A 19,735-nucleotide genomic window follows, 5' to 3' on the forward strand; every position below is an offset into this window, starting at 1 on the left:
GTGTGTGTGTGTGTGTGTGTGTGTGTGTGTGTGTGTAAGTCAGAGGACAACCTGCCAGAGCCAGTAGGTTCTCTACTTCCAACACATGAGTCCTGGGGACAGAACTCCGACTGTCACTGAACTACTTCACTAGCCCCAAGACCTTTACAAAGGAAGCAAAGCGGCAATCTCTCGTTTAGGAAATTACTTATTCTGTGACCTGTGGCCAACAATCCAGAGAGAAAGCAGAGAGGTTCTGCCCCATCGCAGATTAAAATCACAGGGGCTGCTCAGGGAACCTAGTCACTGCTGGAGGCAGTTAGCTTCCCTGCACTCTAAGGAGGGAGGCACCCAGCCTGAGGAGGAAGATGCACTTAGCAGACATGCCAAGAGGAACAAGAGGCAGTCAGACAGAGAAAGCACCACCTGAGGGGCAAATCACTTTCTATACATGAGCTATCCCAAGAGCACCTCAAATAAGAAGTTGTCAACACACACACACACGGAAACTTGGGAGAACTTCCCAAACAACAGCCTTTGTATGTATGGTGCTTCATGCTAACAAGCATGAAGATGCACTGTCTTCAAAGTGATTACTAAGTTAATGGAATATCTACTGAGCCATTGGAAAGAACACCTAATGTACACTATGTGACATATGGTCTTTTTTTTTTAAAAACAAAACAAAACAAAACAAAACAAAAAAAGCTTTGCTATTTAAGGAGATTAGCTTCATGTGAAAAATTACACATGTAAGACCCTGTTTTAGAATACACTTAGGAATGCATTATGAATTGCTATTCCACATGAATAGTGGCTCCTGTAGCGCCCACTGGTGTTCTGTGCTGACTTACAGATCCTTCTGGAATGACTGTGTAACACCATTTAACACTCATTTAATTTTAATGATGCTTAAGAAATGAAACAGATAGAACTTAAAATTCGTTCACGTCCCAGCTATCTACCAACTCCTGTCAAAGCACCCCTGTTAGTCAGCGGCCACGCCCACACTGAGAAACCAGTAACACCCATACACAGGTCTGTGGGTTACCAGCTGACCATCTTCAAAACCAACTACTGTGGCATGTGACCCCAGGCCAGCTCAGGGCACAGCTTGCAGTATATGAATCTCTGCACAAAGTGGAGGCGTTACCTTCCCACAGCTGGAGACTCTGTGGAGCTACAGAAGGCCAGATGACCAGGTTGTTTGCTTCAAAGAGCGGATTGGTGAATTTACTCAGCTCACTGGGCCGATTGATCCATGACCACAAAGACATTGTTTTCTGTTGTAGCTTCAACTTACATCTGCTCAAAAAAGAAAATCACCATTAGAGTCATTAGTGGCTAAGAACTACCCTTAAGTGCTCATCCTAACAGGTCTTGAACTATTCCCCCTGTGACATAAAATAAGACTCTTAGTAGAGAAACAAAATGATTAAGGATGAAAATATCTGTCAAAAGCAACTTCTGTGAAGCAAATAAATCTTCTATAAGTGGCAGTGGCTATCACTCAGGGCCTGGGGACAATCCCAAGTAAACCAGGAGTCAGAAGACCTGTATTGAGGTTTATATTTGTATTTTTGGTTTTTTTTTTGTTTTGTTTTTGAGACAGGGTTTCTCTGTGTAGCCTTGGCTGTCCTGGAACTAACTTTGTAGACCAGGCTGGCCTTGAACTCAGAAATCCGCCTGCCTCTGCCTCCCAAGTGCTGGGATTAAAGGCGTGCGCCACCACCGCCCGGCTGAGGTTTATATTTGTAAAGATTCATTCTCTAAGTTTTACTTTAGAGTATACATCTGTTGTCACAGGGATGCAATTGTCCTGAGAGGGTACTGTGAGCTACCCATTCAGAGTGCTAGGAACACAGTTTGGGTCCTCTGCAAGAGCCGTATGAGCTCTTCACTGCTGAGCCACCTCCAGCCTCCAGGCCACACTTTTGATGGCTTAGCAGTGGATCTATGGACAGTTAATTTCTCTGGATCTTATTCTCCTAAACTAAGGAAGATGAAGGAGGGTATACTTGGTTATATCATAACTTGTCTCCCAAATATATGAAACTGTGATCATACAGCAAGACACTAACATAAACATGGCTGTCTAATCTGCTCCAAACTTTTAAGCTGTGCATCAACTAATTTTAATCCAGCAGCAGAAAGCTTAGCGTTCCCTCTCACCGAGTGCATGCTTGGCTCATAAGGTGTCTGTACTTTGCATAATTTAATTTGTGCTTAATTGCAGATTCTTCCTCTTCCTCCTCCTCCTTCATTTTCTTCTTCTCCTCTTCTTCCTCCTCCTGCTCCTCCTCTTCCTTCTTCTTTTTAAAGATGTATGTATGTATGTATATATATATTTTTTTTTGTTTGTTTGTTTGTTTTGTTTTGTTTTTTTGTTTTTTTGTTTTTCGAGACAGGGTTTCTCTGTTTAGCCCTGGCTGTCCTGGAACTCACTCTGTAGACCAGGCTGGCCTCAAACTCAGAAATCCACCTGCCTCTGCCTCCCGAGTGCTGGGATTAAAGGCGTGAGCCACCACTGCCTGGCAAGATTTATTTATTTTATGTATCAGTACACTGTAGCTGTCTTCAGACACACCAGAAGAGGGCATCGGATACCATTACAGATGGTTGTGAGCCACCATGTGGGTGCAGGGAATTGAACTCAGGACTTTGGAAGAGCAGTCAGCGCTCTTAATTGCTGAGCCATCTCTCCAGCCCAGAATTCACACACATCCAAATCCCAATCTCTTTTGGGAAGTGACCTTGTGTGAGCTCACTCACCTTTCACTTTCATTGTTGCCCAGAAATGTTCCAAACTGTGAGGCATAAGCATGCTCAAAGAGCATGATGAGAAAATGCTCATTAAACTCAAAGGAACAAGGGAACTGCCGGAGGATCTGCCACACGCAGTCCAGGAAGAGAAGAAACACGGGGGCCTCCCACTTCTGCTTGCTGCTGCAATAGGCTGACTGTGCACAGCGCTGTTGGAATGGATGACCAGCCTAGCGGAAAAGACAGAAATGACCCCATTATGGCACACCCAAGAACACCAACTCACACAATCACAGGGCATTTCTACTTACTGGAATACCATAAAGCCAAGGTAGCTCCTGCCTGGTGAGTTTCTGAGTTAAAATGACTTACTTCTGCAACTAAGGAAAATGATGATTTCCACACCCTTGGCAAAGTTGATTAGTGAGGAGATGAACTTGGAGTCTGAAAATGTTCTTCAGACATTAAATGCAAGGTGAAGCTTAAGTAATGACAGATTTATAAAATCCTTAGACTTGATTTTGGCTACTGTCCAAGGTGTGTCTCTTAACAGTCATTTTATAGCATTACAGTAACATTACAAGGCAGTGGTGTGTCCTAGGGAGAAGCACAAGACTAGGATAAGAGTTTCTAATGACAACGACAGGACATGAAGGGAATGAATCAACTTCACGTCTTTAAGGAGGCTTTGTTCTCAAATACATCATCAAAGTGATGACCTTTAACTGGATCTTAAAGGAAATGTAGGCTGGGGCAGGATGGACAGGAGGCAGTCCAGTCTCGTGGTCACAGTCCTACTGTCCCTCCTGCTTGCTTATCTGTATCAAGACTCAGCTCATGGAAAACCTTCTATGTTTAACAGTCTTTTATTTCCCACATTGGTAGCAAACACAAGTTGAAGATCCCTTGTCTGACTGGGACCAGAAGTACTCTGGCTCCAGGGTTTTTCATGGTCTGACAAGTTGTGTGCAACATGAGATATTTTGGGGATGGAACCTAAGCCTCACAGCCCACGCCTTATCCCCAGCCTGAGGGTGGTTCTGAGCAGCCTGACTCCACACGTGTGTTCCCACTGCTGCAATCACAGACCTCAGGAGTCAGCATTGTGGAGCACTGGCGATGTGCACATTGGGGATGCTCAACCCACACAAGTGTGAGCCATCTAAACAGAGAGATGCAGGGTGGGACTGCCGCTCCGTGGTGGATCGCCTGCTTATGTGTACACAGGCCCAGTTCAACAAACAGCATGGGAGACTGAGAAACTGGAAGCTAATGATAAGTCTAAATTCTTATTTGGGTGAAGGAAGATTATCTGACTCACAGAAAATTAAAATTTTTTTTTTTTATAAATCTCTTTTTTTGTTGTTAAGACAGGTTTTCTCTGTATATCCCTGGCTATCCTGGAACTCACTCTGTAGACCAGGCTGAAATCCGCCTGCCTCTGCCTCCCGAGAGCTGGGATCAAAGGCGTGTACCACCACGCCCGGCTAATTTACTGTCACACATAGTGTCTGCACCCCAAGTGAAACTTCAATCCCAATGCCTGGCACCCCTCCCGTGCCTTCCCAGCAGCGTTCTCACCTGCAGCCACTCTCTCTCTATCAGGGCCTCAAAGCCTCGGATGGTCCTGCTTCTTGGTTCCAGGATGATCTGGGCCAGAGAAGTCACCTGCAGTGTGGAATCAGTTCCTTCTGTCCCATGGATCAACACTGACGCACCTTCCCTGCGAGGAACCAGAGTACAGATGGGAAACTCCGTAATAATGGACATTTCCTGTTCCTTCAGTAGGATATGGGGTCTAAATGAGATACTGGACATGTGAGAATTCTCTTGAGGAAAACATGAAGACTAAAATAAATCCCAAATTTCATATAGCAAGAACTCTTTTGTGCCAACAAATCTCCCAGGACCCTTCAACTGCCCTTCTAGCCCTTTACAAAACCACAGACAGCCCCTGCCATAGCAGGGATAATTGCCTTCACTGCTTTAGTGGCTAAGAAAACTTCCCATCAAACTTATAACCAGGGAGGCCAAGCACACGCTACCTGTCAATGCACTGGGCCGCCAGGCAGGCGGTGGTCAGAATCTCCTTGATGTGTGTCAGCCAATTGGAGGCCTCCAACTTGCCAAGCCACCGGTCCATGTTGTGGGTTTGTTCATTACATGCTTCCACGAGTTTGATTAGGCTCTCCTGAAGAACATGGTATCTTTTAAAACAAGAAAGAGGACATTACAGGTAGGAAGACAGATAAAACAGAATGATAAAGAAAACAAATCCAAACCCATCTCCCGTGCATTCAGTGGCAAAGTAATCCAGAACACTTTCAGTGCTATGCAGCAAACTGAGAACTAAGGATTGAAAATGACTCTTAGCACTACTGCAAAGATGCTTCAATGCCTCGCAGCAAACTGTTCCTGCTGAATGAACAGAGGAGGCCCAGTCCACGATGCTGGGTTACCTGGAAAGGCAGAGGCCAGGGCCTTGCCCTGTGACCATCTGATCCCAAGACTTGGGTAAACTTACATCTGATGCTACAGCTGCCAAATGATCTAGATTACACATCTAGGTCTCAGCAGTGACACCCAGGACCCGCACAGATCCTATTCATTTTAGCTCCAAGACCCCCTTCCCCTCCCCCGCCACACCTGCTACTCCCTGAAGAACTTGTAAATCCCTCCTTTAAGGAAAAGCAAGCAGGTGGAGGAAACACTAGGAGGAAACAGGAGAGACTGAACCTATAAACCTTCTATGTAGGAAGATGTAATTATATGTAGCAAATCTGTTCGGCCAATCTGGCAACAGCTGACACACACAGTAAGAGCTCAGAACTGAATTTAAAAAGATTGCTATCTAGTAAGGCTCATCTGTACCTATTCAACATGAGATTTTTTTTTGCTTATCTTACACAATTCAATGAAGGCTTGGGTGGGGCTCATTTGCTTAATATACCCAAGCCTTGTGTTCAGTTGCTACCCACAGACACATACATACACGCACACACACACTCCAAAAAGTGAGTTGACTAAAATTGAAAACTCATTAGCTAAATTAAATAATTTAAAAAGAGAGCAAATTCAAGTACTCTAATGAGCATCACAGGAGGAGACACGGCAGGTGATAGCACAGGAGTGGAAGGCGCAGAGGGGTGGCAGAGTGGCAGGGCCTTTATTTAATCCAGGCAGGCAGACTGGATAATGAGGGCAGGCAGATCTCTGTGAGTCTAACTAGTCTGGTCTACATAGTGAGTTCCAAGTCTGCGAGGGTTACACAGTGACCTCCTGCCTCAAACGGAAAAAGGATAAAGGATTGTGGACTTCTATGAGCAATCATGTACCACAAACTGAATACCCTAAAAAATGAGAAAATGGGGAAACAGAACTGCCAAGACTGAATCATGAAGAAACAAAAAACGTGAACAGCACAACGAGTTAACAACAACAACCACAGAGTCAGTAACCAAAACCAGGAATCTGCAATCAAAGAAAAGCCGAGGTCCTGAAGGCTTCTCACAGGCCATGGAACACGTGAAGAATGAAATGTCAGTGAGAGTGCCATGAATCTACCTATTAGCCCAATTCTAACATCAAAGCCAGACAAGGACAAATAAGACAAGATTGCTGGCCAGTTTCCATGGTGAACACAGGTGTAAAAAAACACCAAAACCCTACCAAACAGCTCGACAGCACATAAAGCAACACTACCCACAACCACAACTTTCACACACAGGACAGAGCCCAAGCTGTTAATACATGTGCCAGTGTATAGGACAGAAAACACAAGGGTCTCAACAGACACAGGGAAACATGGACAAAGCCAGCATCCTTTCCTGATACTCAACCAGTTACCTATGGAAAAATGCACTTGAACACAGTAAGGCCATACGAGACAAACCTACAGCCAACATCATACTCCATGGGGTCTCCTTGGAGATCAGTAACAATACAAGAATGCATGTTTCCATCATGGTACCAGCCAGAGCAACAGGCAACAGAAAGAAATAAACAAGTACATCAAAGGTAAGAAGTGAAATTGTCTCTCTACAAACAAAAGTATCTTATAAATGGAAAAATTCTAAAGACTCCAGCAAAAAAAATCTGTTAGAAAAAAATTTCAGATTAAAACCAACATATGTTAATCAGGAGCTCAAGGCTGTGTGTGTGTGTATGAGAGGGTGAGAGGAGAGCGAGAGAGGAAGAGAGAGAGAGAGACTGTAGAAGCATGTATTTACAAGTATATGGATAGAAGCCAAAGGTTGATGTTAGGTGTCTGATTTGATTGCTCTTCAGCACAGTTTTTGAGACACTAACCCTGAGCTTGCTGATTCAGCTACCCTGGCTGGCCAATGGGCTTCTTGGATCCTCCAGTCTCCACCACCCCAGCACTGGGACTATAGGTACACACTACCACATCTGGCCTTTTACGTGAGTAATGGAAAGTTGAACTTGGTCTTCATGCTGTAAGCACTTTAACCGATTGAGCTACTTCCCCAGTCCCAGTCAGGCATATTTCTACATCCTAGCAGTGAACTATGTAAAAAGAATTAGAAAACTCAACAAAAAGAAGAAAGTACTTGGGAGTGAATTACTCAAGACTGTAAAAGATCTGTACACTAAAAGCTATAAAATGTTCAAGAAACTTAATGTGGACACAAATCAATGCAAAGAGAACTCATGTTCATGGGCTGGGAAAATAGGGTACTCTTCTACCCAAATCAATCTACAGACTGTATATAATCTTTTACAAAAGTGTAATGGCAGTGCCAGGAAGAGAAAAAGGACAATCCTAAAACTCACCTGGGCCTGGACACACAATCCACCATGCCAAGAATGGAGGCAGTCCAGCCGTCCTCTCTCAGGAAAGGTCTTATCAAGCCGACAACTAAATCTATGGAGCTCTGGCTTTTGTCTCATGACGTTCCAAAAGTCCCAATACTGCCACAGCGTGATAGACTGAATTAGGAACCCTCTTTTCTTTCTCCTCTGGCTCTTATTTACTGATATGTGGCCCCCTGCTTTGTTCTTTTAGGATGCTGCAAGCCATGGACCTGAGAGGCTGGTTCTACAGAACACACAGCAGCTACAGGGCTACTTGAAAACTGCTGACAAAGAAGACACATATACTCTTGCCAAAGACAAGCAGGTAAGATGATGGATATGTTGCTTTAACATTTCACAATCTACAGCTGAATCAAAACAGCACATCATACTCAATGGTATAAACTCAAGTGTGCAGAAAGTAGCCACACCTATGTTAAAGACACAAGACTGACTGATTTGAACGGTGTGACTGTGGAGTTGGAATGTAGCATATTCCCAGTCAAATTATGTTTGGTTAACTCTAGTCCTTTAGGAGCCATCCACTCTGCCCGTCTTGTTTGACCTAACCTTTCCACCACTGGTAAACCTTTGGAATCCATTAACTTGGCAAATCTCTAGCACAAAAGCTATGAATGCTGTCAGACAGCACCTGAGAGCTGCTAGCTGGCGGTTCCCCCATCTATGTAACCCACCCACCTGATGTTCTCACCAGTGTACCTGGAAAATGCCTTACTTCATGCCTTTCATCCTATGACTATGAAAACTTCATGAAGTCACTTCCACATTGGAACATGTCATTTGGAGAAACCCAAATCTGTGTTTCTGGGCCAAGGCCACTGTATTTGGCTCAAGAATACACTCACTTTTTCTCCCTATGAGGTGAGAGCTACATGCACTGACAAACATACATTTCTGTCCACTAAACCTGGGTAAAGCAGATGGAGCAGAGACACCCCCCCCCCCAATAAGTTGTCCAGCCTATTGCAGACCCTCAGTTCTGTGGAGTGGCTGTGATTTCTGAACAGCCAGGGATTACCCTCTCCAATCAGCCTGCAGGGAGACCATCACCTGACTCATTACCTCTCAATGGACTTGTGAATCCGCCTCCACTGGGGATAATGAGCCTCCTGTTCAAAGCCACCTCCTTTGGCTCTAGCTTGCTGGGCCACATTTAGGGATCTGGTGTCAATAAGGTAGCCACGCTTTCCTGCCCTGAGAGTGGCATTTATCAGTTTCTCATCTTCCTTGCACCTCCGCCCATTTGTGCCGGTCAGGGGCTGACCACTTCGCATTATCACCTGGAAGCACACAGGGTCACAATTCAGTAGCAGTCAGCTGAAGTTCCTGAGAAGGAGCTGGATCAGGATTCTCTCAAAAACAATCTGTGGCACGCTGTCATGGATTCTGATGAGTGTACCATACACAAAACTCTACATGTATTAACAACAGCTACTACTGTAAAAACAAAGATAAGCCTTGAACTTTAATACAATTATATTCCTGGACCAGGGAGGCTTCATTTGTGTAGCAAACCAACCCTGCTGACTGCATATACATTCCTCTCTACCCCAACCAACCAACTGCCCAGTGCCTTCACTGCCCCAGACCACAAGTCCACACCTTTCTCTTTGATAATTCTACTTTCTGGTTCTTAATCTCATGCCTCTACACTTAGACCATAAATCCATAAGTTCTTTCCCCCTTTATATCTCTATCACTTTATCTGAGAGACTAGCATAATCTTGGAGGAAAGAGCGAACTTCACCTCCATACACATAGGGTTGGAAGGCAAGAATTATGAAGAGAAACACAAAGCGAAAAGCATGCATCCTTTTCTGGGGAGTCATCGGCAGTGTTCTGGAGCTGCCTGTCTATCATTTACCCTCTACTGTCCTCTGCCATCCTCTTCCTATCTCTGAAGACTACCATCTATGCATTTGAAAAGTTTGCTTCTAAGCTTTTCTCAAGAATTCAGTGCCTGTTAGACCAGTCTCTTCCAGGGAATGGACTGGAGCTGTCTCAGGAAAACCTTCATCACATGTTCTCACCACTCGGAAACAGTTCAACCCAGCCTGCTGCCAGTTTGTGGTTAAGTTTTTGGGAGGTAGAGGAAATGTTATGAGGTGGGGCCTGGCTGAAGTAAATAGGTATCTAGGGATATGTTTAGGGGATAGCCCTGCCCCCAGCCCCTTCTTCCTGTCTCTCTGCTGAGGTCAAAAGCCTCTTTCTCCCCACACTCCCTCCATCATGGTGTTCTACCTCACCACAAGCCCAAAGGAGTGGAGGCAGCAGGATGGGGACTGAAACTTTGAATCTGTGAGTCAGTGTACATCCTTCCTCCATTAACTTGTTCTCCACAGCAGTTGCCCATCTCTGGATCTGACCCAATGGCCTGGTGACTAAGAGGAAAACCTTGCAGGATGCACCATTAGGCCCTGCTGATCTCTCTATGCCCTAAATCTAAAGCTGTGATATCTGAAACCCACACAAACTTTCTTGCTTTGTTGCACCCACACACCTGAGGTGCTCCCAACTGCAGACTTTATATGCATTACCTGTGCCTTTCTTTTATTTGGGACTGCAGGAGCTGATGAAACCTGTCACCTAGGGCGGATACTACTGTTTGGCTCAGAATAAACAGCAATTATTTTATATTGATGCCACCAGAGGGCACAAAACTACATTTAGTGTCAGTTGTTAAACACTGTGATAAAAACTGAGGAGCAATACCACTGCTGGCAGGACAGGTAGCCTACTGACTAAAGAGCACAATTTTAACTCTCACATTGATCCCTCTGTCATATTCCCAGGGGGGAGGACAATGGAAGAGAGCTGTAAAAGGACAAGCTCTAGACTGCTGCATCTCCTGTGAGGAAACTAGGAAGCCCTGAGTGAAGTGTCTTGCTGATATGAGCAGGCCATGTGACAAAGACCAATGCCACAGACCCATGGGAGATGGACAAAGCCTTGCCCAAGGTCAGGTCAGAGAAATGGCACAACCTTCCTCTAAGCGGAAATGTTGACAGCTTATGCAAAACTACCAAGTGCAGAGCCAGCTAGCTTACAGAGACCTCTCACCTAGACTAGCTGGGCCCTCCCCCGTCCTGTCCATAATAAACATGCTGAGGCTCCACACTGTAGCACTGGTGTCACTCCATCAGACTATGAGCAGCCTACCCAATCCCAGATTTTCTATTGCAGTTCCCTTCACACTATGCTCTGAAGATAAATCCAACCTTTCTAAAGCTGAGCGGTACTGAAAGAATGGAGTGCATCCTCCTCAGGCAAGCTCCCACTTCTGGTGCCCTGCAGTTTACATGAAGGATGTGCTAGTAGGAACAACCTGGCCAATGACGTCAGCGGAAAGCCACACAGAGAAGAGTCGTTCTCAAGGATCCCGCCCAGCCGAGACCACCTGCCAGCAGAGCGGCAGCCCCTCATACTCACCATGCCATTCTTTTTATGGTAATAGCTCAGGACTGGGAAGCGCCCCCCATGTCGGAAGGCTGCCACCTTCCGAAGTGCTTCATCATCGATGGACTTGGGCACAATGACAGTTGGTGGGTAGGAAGGGCAGATAGAAAATTCCTTATTGATATAGCTCAGTCTCCACTCACTGGTCTGAAAAACACACAGGACTTCAAAACTTAGCAACCATTTCAGTGTCACAGAGCATCTAAGATTTAAAAGCTTTGGAGATGATTTCCAGGGAAGCCATTCAACAAGGAATTTGGACATCTAGCCCACACTCAAGTCTACAGAGGAAAAAAAAAAAAAACTCCACTCTTCACACCAGCTTCAATTCTCTAACTAGTGATCAGTGGCCCTAGAAACTGCTTGCCTGTGCCAAATACACCTATTGCATGTGATGCTTAAACCATCAGTTTAACCATGACACAGACAGCACACTAAGCTCTCCACAAGACAGCCTGGCAAAGGCTTAAGACAGTTCTTGCACCTCAGTTAAATATACCAAGTTATGGTGGCCAACATCAACCCATTCACCTCTTTCTGGGCACTGCTTGGATTATAGTGACCTTCACACAGTACCAACAGACTGTCATTCCAATATGCTCTACTGGTGTAGACATCAGCCAGAGCAATTCCTTTGGTCCTTTAGCTATTTAGAAAAGAATGTAGTCACCTTCTTTCCTCATGACAAGGAGACACTCCTGTAAAGCCCTTATGTGTCATGACATCGTTTCTAAGTCAGCTCCTGCATTATGGAAGCACGTGACAGGAACCCATCAAACAGCAGAAATGAAAACTGCATGTAAAATGTAAAACTGCACTTTACAGCTAAAAACCCAAATTACATGTGCAAATTTTAATATGTGCCTATAAATCCAAGCTGATCCTACATAACAACCCTGGCTTACATTAATAGAAAATTAGGTTAAAATGTGACACAGAAACTCTTTAATTTACAAGATCAAATTCATACAAATTTTAATTGCTTTCTTCTATTTTCAAACATTTTGCAAAGGTTTTTACTTATTTTGTTGACTTGGTGTATGTGTGTGCATTTGTACCTGCTGTAGCATGTGCACATGTGCCTGTGGAGGCTGGAAGAGGCCATGGGATTCACTAGAGCTGTAGTTACTGGCAGTTGCAAGCTGTCCCATGAGAATGCTAGAGCCCAGCTTAGGTCCTCTGGAAAAGCAGTAAGCTCTTAACCACTGAGCCAAGTCTCCAGCCCCCACCTGATTTCTGTACTGTTTCCACTTTGTGGTCACTTTCTCATATTTCCTTAGGCAGTTTTAACTACTGCTTTAGAATCCTTCAAACATCTGGGTCATCTCAGGCTGAGTGCCTCTTGACTCTGTCCTCAGGAGAATGGGTGACATTTCTGACTCTATAATTTTGGTTACATCACAGACCCCATGAAAGCAGACATATTTGGTGCAGAGGTAACTTGTTTTTAGCACGTTTTTAGACCTTGGTAGCTTAGTGAAGTCCACGGCCTGTGCTGCACGGTGGCTCAGCTTCATGCTCACTCTGTTCCCATCCAGAGATCTGGGTCACACATAATGTCAAGGTTCCCTTCTCAGGCCTGCTCCTGCCCAGGGTTCCTCACTGCTCTCCTGCATCACTGACTGCCTCAGGCTCCTTCCTAGAGGAATACGGGCTTCTGTCACAGCATGAGCTGCTCAGAACGACGAGTGCCACAGTATGCTGATCTTTAACAAAGCCACTAAATGAGACTAATGAGATCTCTTTATAGCTATTTTAAATATTCTTTTCTTTTAATATCACCTGGGGAGAAGAATATTGCATGGGGAGAAGGGACATAACCGATAAGCAGAAGTAGTTAATACGATGATTAGAGAATTTTGTGGTTGGCAAACAAAAGAAGCTCAAAACAAACAAACAATGATAAAATCAGCTTTCCAAAAATCTACAGATCAAGACAATCTGTCCTTCTCAAAGGTTTTCTTAATGATAGATACAAGATCCTTTGTCCCATTCTGTAAATACAATAAATTCTTACATTCTTTTATTCACTTAACAAGTCTTTACCACTTGCTGGTCATGTGCCAGAAATACTGCATAGGAATAAACTGGCCCCAATACCTGACTGTGAAGTGTACACTCTCCCTGCTTCCTAGCCCAGGAGGAGTAGTAAGCTATGAGCACAGCCTCTCTAGACTGCTGCTTCCCCACACTTGAAGGATGCTTCTGACAAATTGTTCTTCCCGATTCCCAGCAAATTCAAATCCTGGCTCCCTTCTTATTTTAGACACATCCATCAGGAGCCTATGATTCCCCCTTACCCCATGCTTTTCATGCAGTTTGACTCCTGCCAACTTTTTATCTTTAATACAGATCTCTCAAACAAGCTCTAGACTAAACAACATTTTCACCATTTTCAATGGTATTTATCATACCATCAAACTTCCTTCCTTCTTCCCCCTGCCACCATGGGCATCTTCATTCTTCCAATGCCATGGATGCCTAATCTCTACTTCTTGATTTCCAAGTGACCATTTATAAAAGTAAGAAAAAGAAGCCAGTCAAAAAGGAAAACCTGGTTTTTGAGGTGGCCTTGTAGACCAGGCCAGGCATTAACCCAGAGCAGTGCACAAGCAAGTGAGGGGTTCTCCAGCACTACCTTAGGCACACTGTGGATTGAATATTCCTTTGAAGAGTGGGTCAAAAACCTATTATTTTGGGGGGGGGGGTGTTCGAGACAGGGTTTCTCTGTGTAGCCCTGGCTGTCCTGGAACTCACTCTGTAGACCAGGCTGGCCTCGAACTCAGAAATCCACCTGCCTCTGCCTCCCGAGTGCTGGGATCAAAGGTGTCGCCACCGCGCCCGGCTCTGTTACATTTTAAGTCGTTACTCAGGAGATACCTATTAATTAATGCACAGTCCCCAAGGCTGGCTTTAAGCAAATCAATGCTTTATTTTTATTAAAATTTTTTAAAGATTTATTTATTCATTTCATGTATGTGAGTACACTGTCGCTATCTTCAGACACACCAGAAGAGGGCATCAGATCCAACTATAGATGGTTGTGAGCCACCATGTGGTTGCTAGGAACTGAACTCAGACTTCTGGAAGAGCAGTCAGTGGTCTTAACCGCTGAGCCATCTCTCCAGACCATTATTTTTATTTTTTAAAACAATATTTATAAATATAATTTAAAAAACATTTAAAACACCTAGACTATGTTAATTTACTAGAAGGAAAAGCATTGCCAGCTGCAGCAATTATACTAACACACAAACTAACCTGCTCAGGACAAAAGAGGCTGAACCAACAGCCAGTGCACACTCTTAACTTGAGGCAGGAATAACCCAACTCCACTTCACTCATCTTCAAAGCGAAGGGAGGATTTTCACAAGTAAAATAAAGGGTTGTGTTAGTTCTTATCACCCACAATGTCAAATGTTGACTCACAGCAGAGGAGTAGAACTCAAATTCTTGCTCAGGAAGGAAAGAATGCCAGCCATCTTCAATCACTTCAAACATGGGTCGGTAGAAGAAAGGGTACATCAGGGTGACCGAGTCCAGAGTGGACAATGCCTGAGGACAGAAAGAAAAAGATTCTACAAAACTAACAAAGCAGCAGTCGGCACACAGGGTCTGGTGATGATGGAGCCCAATACAGGTCTCTCCATGCGGCTGGTCTGACTCCAGTATCCACACTTCATCATCTAACAAGGCACTGACACACTCACACCTACACACAACAAGTGCTACCTGAATGAAACAGGCGCCAGGACAGTCTGTGCCTAGTGAAATAATGCTTCCTGGTACAATTTAACAAAGCTCAATAAAATGTCCAAGAATTTATGGGCACTGGGGATCAAGGAGGTCTGGATTAGTTAGTAAAGTGTCTCAGCTACAAATCTAGTAGTTAACTAAACACTGCAAACTATTCAAAAGCTATGCCCCTTGTCAATTATTCCTTATTGTACAAAGGAATACTCAAGTCTGGCCAGAAGCCCCAAGCTCCAGATGCCAGCTACACAGTGGTTAAGTCACATAGCTTCCCCTAAGTCTTGTTCAATGGAAGAAAATTTTCAGGCTTATTAGGAGTCTCCATGGAGATGAGGCACCTAACAGGCCAACAACAGTCCATGGCACACAATAAAACTTAGCTCTAACAAGATACACACATGTGGAAGCTTCACCCATACTCACTCCCTCCTTCCTAAAGGGATCTGCTAATTGGCGAGGTGTCCTACTATCTCTATGCTACACTAGTTAATACCCAACCAAAGTGAGCCCTAGGCATCCCTCTGTCCAAACAGTGGAATATTATCTCAGTTTGCTTTCTCATTCATGTTGGGAGTACAGCCAAGAGCATACTTCCAAGTGACAGCTATGTATGGCCGACTATGCAACTTACACGCTCATTTCTTCAAGCAGAACTTGGCAAAAGCAGAGAGGTTTGTGTGTCATTTCCTCAACAACACATCACTTGACACTCTACTTCTTGTTTAAAGCCAAACAAAATTCTAATTATAGATTTAAGGCTTTCTCTCTCCTTTTAAGAGCTAAACCCACAAGTCAGTTACACAGAAAGAAAGTAAAATCAGGTCGATTCTATAATTACCTAGAAATTATTTTAAACGGAGTCAGTTGATATAATTGATATAATTTAGTGGCAGCAATTTAAAAGTTGGAGTGACCAGAATAGTTAGAAGAAGGAAAAGGAGTGTGAGGCCTTCATCAGAGACCTTAAACTACCCAAGCAAAGTTTCTTCTATGTGTGGCCAGAACCAGTGTTTTGCTGCTCAGAGTTCAAGGGCTCCGAAGCTACACCCCACTCAGGAGGATCACACTTGCTCACTGCAGTGCCCAATGACTGTAACGTGGCCGCGATCTAGCTACGCTGTATCTGTTGTATTGGTTTACAATTTCACATAGGATGTTCTTTCCAGAAATCCACGGAAACAGAAAAACAGTTCACAAACTGTCTTCATAACAAAAGTAGCAAGATTTACACAGTAAACATGACTCTTCTTGTGGCTGGAGAGAAAGAAGGCTCAGTGGTTAAGAGCACTGACTGCTCTTCCAAAGGTCCTGAGTTCAAATCCCAGCAACCACAGGGTGGCTCACAACCATCCCTAATGAGATCTGACGCCCTCTTCTGGTGCATCCTAAGACAGCTACAGTGTACTTACATATAACAATAAATAAATCTTAAAAAAAAAAAAAAACAAAAAAAACATGATTCTTCTTATGCATCAAGGGCTGTACAAAATCAAAATTCCGCCATTTTCCTATCAGAATTTTTCCTGCAAAATACTCACCTCAATGGAACTGGATATATTTAAACATTCCTCCATTCCAGGAATATCCAACTGAATGATTCGGAAATCTTTACATTTTATGATGATAGTACCCAGAGAGCCCACAAATCTGTAAGAAATTACATGAAATGATGAGAGTGGTAAGAAAACCAGTGAGGATAGTAGGTGAGAACCAGAACCTAGAGAGCCAGGGATTCAGCCTTTATCATGCAGGCATGAGAGAGCATTGACTATATTTATGCCATAAAGATGAACTGAGGAGTCTAGTAGTCTGCTGCTGGTATGGATGGATGGATGACCTGCAGCCTCTTCACCCAAACCACTGGTAACAATGCTATCACTTCAGATCCTCTTAAGGCATAATCTCCGTAGAAATCTTAGCATCTAAAATATGCTGTCAAGTAGAAGAAAGTATGTTGTTACGCACACTTCATAATGAACTAGATAAGCAATTTGTCTTCTGCCTAGAATACATAGGTTTCACAGGGATACTGATGAGACTGAGAAATTAAGCCCAGATAAAAGTATATATAGCAGTTTGACTCTTGCACAGATAAAGAGTACAGAATGGGAGGCTGGCAAGATGGTTCAGTAATGAAGAACGCTTGCTATTTTTCCAGAAGATCCAAACTCTGTCCCCAGAACTCACACAGTGTGGCTCACAACTGCCTGCAACTCCAGCTCCACGAGATTCAACACCTTCTTCTGGCTCCTGGGGCATCTGCACTCATGCGTACATTCTTGTACACAGATACACACATACACACGTAAGTAAAAATAAAAAATTTACAGTGATGGAGTAGGGAAATAAATAAAGATGAATTAGTTCATATTTTCCTTTAGAGCCAGCCCCTTTCTTCTCACAAGAAAAACTGAATGTGAAGGGCTAATGATTACCCTCAGTGGGAAGTGATCGTATGCAATATGATAAACTCAGTCTTCCCTACAAGAGCAGAGGTGTAAAATTTGTCATCCACCTGCATCGGCACTCCCCATCGGCTATTACAGGGGTGCACCTTATCGATTTTAAAACTTTTTAAAGGGGTGACTAAAATGCATATGTATATATGGAAAAAAATGACAGTGCACTCAGGCATAGTGGCACACACACACACAACTGTAATTCCAGCACTTACTTGGGAGGCTGAGGCTGGAGGGTCGGGAGTTCAAGACCGGACTATGCTGCAAAGGGCTGGGCATGCCTATTTAAAAATGGGGGCGGGGGCGGGGTCGCTTGAAATTGTATTCAATCACAACTTCGTGAAGTCAGATTAACAAAAACCAATAATTCAAGAAATGTGGTGAAAGAAAAAAGTTTTTACAGAGAACATTCAAAATACTCCCAAATGGTTTTCAAAATGACCACTATGACTCTAAGACCTTAGACCGGGGATGCCAGGTAGCCAGTGCAGATGGCTTTCAGATCTAGGCCCCAGAAGGCTCGTTTGGCTGGCTGAGCGAGGATGCCCAAACAAAAAACAAAAAACCACCTGAAAGCGTCTGTTCCGTTAAAGGCTCCTCACGGACCTGGGTGTGGTGGGCGCTCACCGTTTGTCGATGGCGTCGATATTTGAATGGAGGAGCCAGAGCTCCTCCGTGTTGTCCTGCCGGGAAGACAGGATCAGGTGGTGGCCTGTCAGACACAGGGTCCCTTCCACGGCGGGGTAGAAAGGCCGGTGCAGCACCACATTGTCCACCCGTGGGGTCTTAATCAGCTCCGCGAACTCCATGTCGGGCGCAGCCCAGGGGCGGGAGGCCCAGTCCCGCAGGTGCCGGGCGGTTAAGCCGCAGCCCCGGCGCCCCGGCTGGGCGGGCCCGGGAGGTCGAGCCCCGCCCCGGCTGGGCGGGCGCGTCAGGGCCTGCGGGCACCGCCCTGGGCGCTTCCCGGAGTCTCTTCCGCACCGCTGGCTGGGACTCGGTCGCAGAGGCGGCTTCCCGCCAGATCCTGCACTCTCCGCCGCCACCGGCGTCTGACGGGCGGGCTGCGGAGGAGACGGACCGGGCGTCGGGGCAGCAGCATCCGAGCCCGAGCAGCCGGGGACTTCTGGCGGAAGTAGCTACTGAGCGCAGCACCCGGCAGGAACTCGGTGCGGAACTAGAGGGACTCGAGACTCGGAAGACATAGGAGCCGGACCGGAAGTTGGTACTTTGTTCGATCCGGTGGAACGCAGCCAGAAACAATGACTTTATGTTCCTACAATGGAAAAACAAAACAAAACAGCCAAAACCTCTTTCATCTTTTACGGGCGCCATCCTTGCCCTTCAAATATTCCTTATCGGAAAAGGCGAGACGAGAAGACGTCGCTGACCTGCCAGCCTCCACATGAGTGGTGTCTCTCAAGGGCTCTTCTGGGCGTTTGCTGTAACTGGTAGTCTCATGAATTGGTCACGAAGAGATGTCAAATGTAGGATCGAAGTGGTGGTTGTGATCGAAAAGTAGCCTCTAGGTGTCTGGAAGGGACACGGGACTATCTATGCTTTAGACTCTTTGAGAGCGCCATGACTTTAATCAAGAACAGCGTATTCTAAAAGGATGCAAAGAGAAATTGATCCTCGCCCCGTGAAAGGACTCTAGTGACTTCAGAGATAGTTCAGTTAGTCTGTAGCAAAGCCTGAAATCAAGACCTTGGTATATTGGTCACGACTTCATAGCATCCCGGCTAAGTACAGTCTAGCTGAACTGCTCACGGACACTGCAATAACAGATTTGTGCTGTTGTAATTTCCCCCTTCTTGCTTTATATCCCCCTACTTTATCCCAGAATAAGAATTATGTTCAAGTCCTGCCCTGCTTTTACTTTGTTAGCAGTGAAAATTCTCACCCACCAGTCAGTGTCTAAGAACAGCGAGGTAGCTGACTTCAGAGTGTGCAAAGTGAAACTAACCAGATTACACAGTGTTTATCCTTGCTTTTGTTCTTGTCTCTCCTAAAAAACCTTCCGTTCCTAAATCACTCCTGTGATCCAGTTTATCTGTAAAAGAAAAAACAACCAGCAATGGATGCTGATGGACTGAGGCAAAGTAATGTGGAGGTGTTTTTCAAACTGGATTTGTTCACTTTCCTTCTTCACATGACTCATTATATTAACTACAAATTGTGGGATGGAGAATTTACTTTTAATCTGAAAAATAATGGAAAGTTGTACAGAGAAAACATTCCAAGAAAGAACTTAGTGTCCAATTTAGTATATGCCAAAAGATAGAAATTCTCCATGGATTCTATGGCCCTTCTGGTTTTCTTGAAAATAAATTATGAAAACGTTATTTCATTAAGTTAAAATGTTTCATGCTCTATAATGTCATAAATTAGGGTTTTTTACTTTTATTTGTTTTTCCAAGAGGAAAAAAATTTAGTATCTTTTGAGTTGTTAAAATGAAATACCGAAAGCGATTAGGAAATTACATCGACGG

The 19,735-nt window shown here is 44.5% G+C and overlaps 1 protein-coding gene across 1 annotated transcript in view; it reads right to left on the reverse strand.

Annotated features, from left to right (window-relative positions):
* The window catches only part of Mtmr9 (myotubularin related protein 9), a 23,471-nt gene extending 5,079 nt beyond the window's left edge, over positions 1-18,392 (reverse strand). Inside the window, exons 1-9 of the mRNA XM_021203241.2 lie at positions 17,874-18,392; positions 16,326-16,434; positions 14,464-14,589; positions 11,008-11,181; positions 8,641-8,858; positions 4,788-4,949; positions 4,324-4,465; positions 2,752-2,972; positions 1,133-1,284 (exon numbers count right to left, since the gene is read on the reverse strand). Coding sequence (XP_021058900.1) covers positions 1,133-1,284; positions 2,752-2,972; positions 4,324-4,465; positions 4,788-4,949; positions 8,641-8,858; positions 11,008-11,181; positions 14,464-14,589; positions 16,326-16,434; positions 17,874-18,055 — 1,486 coding nt within the window. The 5' untranslated portion in view covers positions 18,056-18,392. The remainder of the gene's footprint in view (positions 1-1,132; positions 1,285-2,751; positions 2,973-4,323; positions 4,466-4,787; positions 4,950-8,640; positions 8,859-11,007; positions 11,182-14,463; positions 14,590-16,325; positions 16,435-17,873) is intronic.
* Positions 18,393-19,735: the final 1,343 nt, after the last annotated feature.

This window comes from Mus pahari, chromosome 8, assembly GCF_900095145.1.
Source record: "Mus pahari chromosome 8, PAHARI_EIJ_v1.1, whole genome shotgun sequence".
Lineage (NCBI taxonomy): Eukaryota > Metazoa > Chordata > Mammalia > Rodentia > Muridae > Mus > Mus pahari.